The sequence below is a fragment of the Limulus polyphemus genome, unplaced genomic scaffold (assembly GCF_000517525.1).
Source record: "Limulus polyphemus unplaced genomic scaffold, Limulus_polyphemus-2.1.2 Scaffold847, whole genome shotgun sequence".
Classification (NCBI taxonomy): Eukaryota; Metazoa; Arthropoda; class Merostomata; order Xiphosura; family Limulidae; genus Limulus; species Limulus polyphemus.
In genome coordinates this window covers 346,875-356,155 of record NW_013666457.1, presented here as the reverse complement: position 1 = coordinate 356,155, position 9,281 = coordinate 346,875, and the positions used below count along the sequence as shown (strand labels likewise).

Here is a 9,281-nt window from a genome sequence, read left to right as displayed (position 1 = left end):
TATTGCTTATCTTATCCACGTTTTTTATTACAAATGTGTGTGATATAACAGAAAATACCGTAATTCAGAAACGAATTAAGTTTAAAACTGGATCAGTATTTTTACTTTCATGATAAATATTATGCACTTACTAAAGTATATCAACCTAATAACCCGTGCGAAGCCAGGTAACTTCGCTAGTATATATATATACACGAAAGTATAGAATTAAATAAACTCATATGCTTCAGTTCAGTATTTTTTAGTTTTCTTAAACATTTCAAATTTTGACGATTTTACCCTTTGATTCAGTATTGTTAGTGGATGAAAATGTATGATCTATAGTAAATAAACATGCTGTCTGAGCGTAGAACTGAGTATGTGACCTAGGGCAACTCCAGGGAGCCAATTGACTTGGTGAAGTGAATATTCAGTTTGTGGGCTGTAAATCATTTACTTATAGGTCATGAATATTATTAATTAATTAAACTTCAGAGCAGGTTATATCTGTGAAATATAGACACGTTTAAAAATTAAGAGAAATATAAAACCTGTCACAGTAAATTAAAATGAAACATTAGCAATTAATCAGCTCAATTTGAAATACTTTTATTCTTTTAATGTTTACTTTAACTGTCACTTCAACTTTAGGCAATGCTCTCTCCGAACTTTTAAGAAAATTAGGCCAGGACAAATTATGACATAGAATTGTAATACGTCATTGATCACGATACTCTTTCGCCGTTTTAAAATTTTCTAATAAAAGATGGCGACACAGACATCTTTAAAACTTGAGTTTTGCTAGTAAATAGATGAAAATGTTGCTTATTTGTTGTTAAGCATAAAACTACACAATGGACTGTCTGTGTTCTGCCCACGCAGGGATGAAAACCTGATTTTCAGCGTTATAAGGCCAGAGAGTTTCCATTGAGCCACCGAGGGGGAGGGGGGGTATTTAAATGGTTAATTACATGTGCACATGGGTGAGGAGTTTGGTCGGGTAGAGAAAATTTGTTTGAAATGAGATCGAGAAGGGGTTGCTCATATAGTAGTGATACCCAGTCATGCTCTTCTTACGTTTAAGGGGTTGCTCATATAGTAGTGATATCCAGTCATGCTATTCTTACGTTTAGGGGGTTGCTCATATAGTAGTGATACCCAGTCATGCTCTTCTTACGTTTAGGGGTTGCTTCATATAGTAGTAATACCCAGTCATGCTATTCTTACGTTTAAGGGGTTGCTTCTATAGCAGTGATATCCAGTCATGCTAAATTTACGTTTTCGTTATATAATTGAAGGTGAAAGTAGGTTACATTATCTGCTAATGGCAATAAGTATTTATTAACTTAGCTGATTCAGACTCTGATGTTTAATTTTAGGTGTAAAATGCTAAAACCTGGGAACTTTGTAATGTTTTTGCTCAAAACTACTACATAAGTTAAGGAACATGAAGGTGAATTTTGCACTGCCTCAGTTTCTGTAAGTTAAGCCTACTGATTTATAATGATTTATTTTATCCATATGTGTACTCTCCCAAACCTAGGTTCTTGTGAGTATTCACACGTGTCTCAATGTGGTTCTGAGAAACGTCTAAACAAATATATCAGCGTCCAGAAAGAAACGGGATTTTACACCATTTAGGCCAGTCAAACCAGAAACGCTTTTCAAGGTAGTCCTCGTTAAGTAGGCTTACCTTTTTCCACCATTTCGTCTAAGTAAGGAATATGTAGGTGTTTTTTTTGTTTTTTTTCGAACCCATGTGTATACAGCTGTTGTCTGAAAGTTCTTTAGAGAATCATCATCGTAAAATAGTTTTTAATTAATGTGTTTGGTCTCTTTATTAATAACTTCGTTACAGCATGTTCTTCAAAACCATACCTCTCACAGTTTTAATTTAATTTGGTTACCATGTTTTTCTATACTGAAAGCACAGCCTATCAACCACAAGAGGGTTTTTACAAAAAGGAACAGGATTTTCTTATCCATGAGTGGGTTATGAGTAAATTGTGGCCAGCGAATAAACATGTTACCATCTGATGCTACCTGTGAGTTGTTATGGTAAGTAACGTGTAGAACAAATATGAGCTATCATTAAACGATATACCATTAATACCTTTGAACTCCCAGCTAGCTTCGGTAGGGCGTGAAATGTAGTGAAGTTACAGGTGTGTGCAGTTGTTGGTGTATACAATATGAATATATTTTCTTGTTAAAAGTAAGTCTGTTCTATGAACAATTCCTTTATTATTCGTGTGAATATCGTAACATATTGTGTTAAAAGTAAAAGAAAACATTTTATGTAAATTCCTCTATAACTGATAATCTATATGCCTCACAGCTGTAGCTGTAGAATATGATTTAATTACAAATTTAAACAAAGAAAAACGCATTAAAAAGAGATTAGAAACTTCTGGAATATTCGGTATTTTAAACCATTACCGACACTGACAAATCTAATAAAATGTTTAAAGGTTTTTTGAAACACTTCTGTCCCACAAGAATTTAAAAATTATGTAACACGTTGTCGTTTAGATGTTGTACGTTTAATTCTCGATGAAATGACACGTCGTTTCCTCCTTCTTTTGGCATTTGTATTTGCTTGTTTTCCCTTTATAAATCTTTTCAAGGATACCGTGATGTGGAAAAACCACACATCGGGGGCTGTGGTACCTAAACGTTTTCCTATTGACATACTACACGTACTGAGGGCGGATCATGTAAGCAAGCTAGAAACTGAGTGTAGCCAGTGTGTGTGTTGGAACAGACCACATGTTCACTTGTCTGTTGCAAGAAGCAAGTTGGTGTTGCGACATCTCGTGCACACGTGTATGGTACCGAGTTTGGGCTGAGACAAATCAACGTTTGAAATAAGTGTAATAGTTCCTTAGTGTGTTTGGAATATGTACAGCAGATCGATCACCATTGTTATTTGACTGTCACAGAACGACGTTTATATTTCGATGCGTCACCGTTAGGTAAAGTTAGAAATTGACATGACAGGTTAATCGATGTATAATTAGGTAAATGACGTCTGAAGGTATAAACAATAAATGAACTAATTGCAAGAAACCGGACAACAACACTATAATTGTGGGGTTTCGCACAGAAATGTTGAGCTGGAGATAATCTGGAAACATAGCCAGTGTGAGAATCGTTCCTTGTTTAGATATCGCTCTTGTTTTGCTTATACTGTTGTGTGTGTGTGAGAGAGTGCGCAAAACGTTCAAAACCTTTTCTTGAAGATCTACGTCATTCGATATCGAGATCTTTAAGCGAAAAAGCTGAGACTGGAAGAAAGCACAGAGTAATTGTACAGTGAACTCCCCCGAAAAAAGTATTAAAAACGTACTTAACAGAGTAATTGTACAGTGAACCCCCCCCGTAAAAAAGTATTAAAAACGTATTTATACTAACGTGATTCAAAAATGTATATTTTCTAAGTAAATACACAAGAAGATTCCAAGATACTTCGCCAAGTAACATGATCTGATATTAATAAACGAGTTTAAACACCGATCTAAACTGAAAGGAAAACTTGTGTTGCAATATCTACACCTTGTGCTCCAAGTAACATCCGCCGTGAATGGCCCAGGACTGGTTAGCTGTATTTGACGAGTCTGACGTGAGTGGTCCAAGATTGGATTGCTGTAGACGACGAGTATACCGTGAGTGGTCTAGGATTAGTTAGACGAGATATAGATCTTGGCTGGTGCATTGATGTATTTCTGGTTGTTGTGTTTTTAAAGAAGAAAAAAACATTTTTTAAAAATATAATACCTAACTTGCAGATTTTAACTCTCCAAATCGCCTCAAGGTATTGATAAATTGCAAAGTTAACCAATAAAGTTGAATTTCTAAAGTGTTGTTAAAATTATCAATGTATTATTGCAAAAGAAACGTTTCCAAATAGCTTGGAGTGGAAATAGTTATATAAAGGTTACCACTATACTTATAATGACTAGAGCATATCAAGACGATATCATACTCTGTGACTTAAATGGGCAATCCTCTGGACAATTGCCTACAGTTGACCAGGAGTTTCCCGACTTGTCAGAAGATGATGATGACAGAAAATCCAAAAGATCTAATCTCTCAGGATCTATTTTATGTAGACGATCCTCATTTAAAGAGGATGTAACGATTAATTACAGCTGTTTCGATAGTGGACGTCTGTGTCGAAGTTACTCCTGTAGTCCATCCTACAGCGTCCGAAGTGGTCCACCTCACTCTAAAGATAAAAGAAGATTCTTTACCAAGGTCCACTTTAGTGATCAAGAATTTTCTAGAGTTGAAACCATTTATATTGACAACGACGGGCTTTTGGAATATTCTGTGTCTTCTTCAACGAACCAATTTTGCGACAAAATACCATTAAAAGACATTGGAGATCACAGAAATAACCCTGTTTTTCGAAAAACTAATACTGTAGCAGTTTCAACACCAAGAGGGGCCCAAACGCTTGCCAACAGAAGCTGTGTCAGAAAAAGCAGTTCATCATCATTCCATCGATCAACATGGCGTGATCACTTAGTCACTGATATGAACATGTATGGAAATTCTCTTGATGTTTGCTATAGACAGCAATGGGCAGTTGGCCCTAAAACCAGTCGATTTGAAAATAATGGTTACAATTTAAATTCCAGATCATGGTTCCGTGAGTTTCAGCCATCTTCTTCACCTTCATTCATTTCAGTGACCAGTGCTCCGTGTTATAGTGTTCGAAACTTAGCCTCCAATTCATTAAATCGATCTTTAGCTACAGATAGACATACAGAAGAACTGGAAGCAGGCGAATATTTACCTGGACGGAGGAGAAACGCAAGATCCTTGTCTCCAGAAAGATTTTTCAGGCGATTAAAAAACAGTTTTCGAAAAACTGGAGGCTCTCGTACACTCCGAACTCATGAATTTCGCGCAATATCCTTGCGTCACGTAGAAGAAAGTGACCAAAGCTGCATGAACACACGTGACAGGTAAAGTAAAGATAATTTATATTGTTCTTTAATAGTTGTTTAATATAGTGTGGGGTTGTCATGGAACAGTTTGTGGGGTTTATTGTGGTTATGGAACGTTCTGTGAGTGTTGGTGTGGCTATGGACCAGTCTGTGAGGTTGGTATGGTCATGGACCAGTCCATTAGAGTTGTTGTGGCTATTTACTGGTCTGTAAGGATTGGTGTGACATTTAATCGCCACTACTAATGCAACTATTACCCCAAAGTGCGGATTTCGATTGTTTTCTTGAGGCAACTGTACGCGAACCCATGGACACTTGGATCCATAGTCAGGCACGCTAACCGGTGGGCCACACCTGGCCCGAAATTGTCGTTTTGAATTAATTCTCTATTTCGCACATCATGATAACACAGTGGGAAAATTTCTTTTCTTTGAATTTGTTACTTAAATAGCAAGAACGGATAAGTTATTTACCCAGTTGTTCTTTGCATCAATGTGATACAAAAATATAACTGTTACCTAAGTTTTAAAGAGAACAAAGCCGGCGCTAGGGGGGTACTGGGGTAGGCCGTGCATTTCCAAATTTCACTGTAATCCACCCATATCACTGTATGTTGGCCCCCACAAAAGTTCCGCTGCCCCCCCCCCCACACACACACCCTTTAAGGTGAGGAACTGAAGTCTGGCTTGAAAGGGAAGGTACTTATTTGGCCGATTATGAGAAAGAAAACTGTTACTTAAATTCAGATGCCTAATTGCACACTGGAGACTATAAATGATTATTAAAATAGATACGACCACAAACTCCGGGTAGATAAAACTTTTAATATACCCGACGTTTCGACTAGCGTCTTTATCAAGGGTTAGGTATCTACAGTATATACCTAACCCTTGATAAAGACGTAAATCGAAACGTCAGGTATATTGAAAATTTTATTTATCCGAACTTCGTAGTCGTATTTATTTTAATAATGATTAAAAAACACTCACACAACAGACAGTAGAACACGTATTGTGACCTACATAAATGACATGTGGACATTTTTACACCGAAATTTACTTTTTTATCCTTTAATGACAAGAAAACAGAAGTGGGAGGTAATTTTTGTAAAGTTGTTAAACTTTATGTTACATGAAGGACTTTTCCATATGTAAAATGATAAAAACTGCAGTGTCACGATGAGGGGATATAATGATCACGTAATACCAGTTCAAGCCACCAGGGAAGTGACTTTCATCGACCTTAAATGAATATCAGGTTTTGTATACGAGAACAAAAAGTTTTGTACTAAACTCTTGCCTGACCTCAAAAGGACTTGCTTGAAGCTCCATCTATAGATATATATTTTTGAAACACTGAAGTTTCCGTAAATGGTTCTTAGTATTGTGTACAATGTGTTTTGAACTTTATACTTGCTTTTTCTTCTACTATTTCATAGTTGACGTGCCGGGTTCGAATCTGTGCAATACCATAGGTTGCTGCTGATTGGCTGCCTTTCCTCTGGTCAGTAGTTCAAAATTAGGGACGGCAACAGATAACCTTAGTAGCTTTGTCATTAATACAAAATTCGGGTAGAAATATTCCTCTCCTGGTAATTTTTTCGCAAGATATAAAATTAACATCCATGTTCTTAGATTTATTTGGAAACATTATATTATCGTTCTTTTGTTTTGTTTTTTCATACACTGGATTTCCAGTTTTCATAATTTTAGTGTGACACTAGAAGCATAATAAGTAGATGTCGATTGTGTTCAATATTTTTTTTCTCAGTAGTGTTGTTGGAACTTACTCACGTGCAGTGATAGACCCAACCATTCTTACCATGGTAATCAACACTTACCATGGTAATCAACATTTTGTACTGTAATAACAGAGGCTCATCTATTATTTTAGTGCTTATCTTCGTGATGGTATGTTTCTAATTCAAGTGTAAATAAATTTCAAGCCTCCCAGGGAACCTATAAAACCTATTAAAGCTTGCATTTTGAAAGCGTCCCACCAAACATGCTCGCCCTTTCAGCCGTGGGGGCGTTATAATGTTACAGTCAATCCCACTATTCGTTGGTAAAATAGTAGCCCAAGAGTTGGCGGTGGGTGGTGATGACTAGCTGTCTTCCCTCTAGTCTTACACTGCTAAATTAGGGAGGGCTAGCGCGATAGCCCTCGTGTAGCTTTGCGCGAAATTTAAAACAACCAACATTTTGAAAGTGTTTCTATGTTCTTTGTGAAACCTATGTATATTTTTTTACATCCAACCCGTGTACGTATTTTCATTTTTTTCATAAAAACATGTCTGAAACAGGACTTTGGAAAAAGGGAGAAAGTTATTGTAACGGTAAATAAAACCTATTAATTGGTAAGTATTCTTTGGAAAAACATAGGAAGCCTATTTTGATCCTAGTGATGCTGTGATTTTATGAATGATTCGGTTTGGATATTCTTTCTGCCAAAGAAATTTGGAATAAAAGAACCTATTCTATATCCTGACCAAAGAGCCTATAAAAAATTATATTTTCTTGCTACAGTCTATTTTATTACCGCCCCCTCCCTCAGTGGCTCAGCGGTATGTCTGTGGACTTACAATGCTAGGCCCCCCCAGTGGCTCAGCGGTATGTCTGTGGACTTACAATGCTAGAAACCGGGTTGCAATACCCGTGGTGAGAAGAGCACGGATAGCCCATTGTGCTTAACTTCAAACAAACAAACAAAACTATTTTATTACCACAATATTTTTTTCCTTAAAAATGGTCTGGAAGGTCAGATATATGTATTTGTTTCAAGCGTCAGGAAAAAACAAACAAATCGAGTTCTTCTCTGTAAAAAATCACTGGACCCGTGACTTTGTGACGTAGCATTCTAATTACCTTCGTAATTCCGATATGTGAAATAGACAAGGTAAAAGAGTACTTCGGATGAATAGTTTTGGTTTTCAAGGATCTTTATTTGAGATAATTGTGTTTATGCAAGACCTTGCAACACTGCGTACTTGTAAATTTCCTGTCAGGGCGGTATCTTTCTTTCTTCTTCTTTCATTAGTTCATTTTTGTCAGCACGTGATTTCCATTCGCTATTATGATACATAATAATACTTAATGAAAGGAAATCCGAATTATTACCGCTACAGTCATTGTTTTCCAAGATAATTTGAACTGCTAGTTAGCAGTGTAATTAGTTGTCTCTTAAGCAGCCTGACTAGTTGAAGAGTTATAAGTTGGAGTCTCGTGGTAATTAACAACCTCTTCCTTATCAAATTTCAGCGCATCTGATATCTTTCCATTCAACACCAGAGATACCAACACTTTCGACTTCAAGCTCTATACAAAGTATTCCGCAAACGATGTCTTTAAACATGAACCAAGGTTATACACAGGTGCTGTTATAACACTCTTTATATAATTCATCTACCTACTACTGTAAGCCACGAAACAACGTGACTGCCAACTCAGGGCTTTTGTTCTCTTAACATGTGATTCTACTTTTGTTCTGTTCTGTTTGTATTGAACAAAACTGTATTAAAAAAGTGTTTTCTATTTAATTAACAAACACACACACACACATATATATATATGTATATTCGCATGCGCCACCTACATTTCGCCTTCGTGATTTCTGTTGTAAAAGCTGTAGAGAAATTATTTTACTGAAGTAAGATGGACCTTTGACTCCTCATTACCACTGGACTGGACCCTATCGACTTTTCAGACCCAATTTTCTAAACCGAATTGCTCGTGGGTCCACGAATTTGTTGGTTCTTAAACACAAAGCTGCACAAAGGGATTTATCTATGTTTTGCCTACCTTGGGGATCGAACCCCGAGTTTTACAGCTTTAAGCTCCCAAGCGTATCGTTGAGAAACAGTGTGGCTGGGGAGGAGGGAATGACTTTGTTTATTATAGAGTCTCTGATAACATATTATTCGCATGAAATGACGTTAAGAAAATACAATCAATAATTAACCCAACTCTTTAATACAGGTGATTTTACTCTTTACACTTAGTGTTGAAGCAGACAAAAAGTTAAACATTAGTCAACATTATGTAATATGTTGACCTCGCCACTAATGAGCTGTATACTAACAGGTTGTTAATTTGAGAATCAATTCATTAAAGATGCTGCACTTGGTTTGTTTTTTAACGCTTTAAAAGTGATGTTGCGATATCTAATATATATAAAGCTAAGTTTGTGTCTGTTTGTTCGCACCTTTCAACCATCTGTTCCTTATACGTTTCCACATTTCTTGATCAATCAGCACCATACTTGACACAGTGATACAGGATGACCTGAAGGTCATGAGGGGGTTGTACCCCCATTAATTTCTAATCTAATTTCAGAAAAACTACCAAATCA

General features: G+C 36.5%; 1 protein-coding gene across 1 annotated transcript in view; it reads left to right on the top strand.

Moving 5' to 3' along the window:
* The first annotated feature begins 2,708 nt into the window (after positions 1-2,708).
* Positions 2,709-9,281, top strand: part of LOC106460841 (IQ motif and SEC7 domain-containing protein 1-like) — an 88,516-nt gene continuing 81,943 nt past the window's right edge. The window contains exon 1 of the mRNA XM_022387644.1: positions 2,709-4,952. Within this exon, the coding sequence (XP_022243352.1) occupies positions 3,934-4,952 (1,019 nt within the window). The 5' untranslated portion in view covers positions 2,709-3,933. The remainder of the gene's footprint in view (positions 4,953-9,281) is intronic.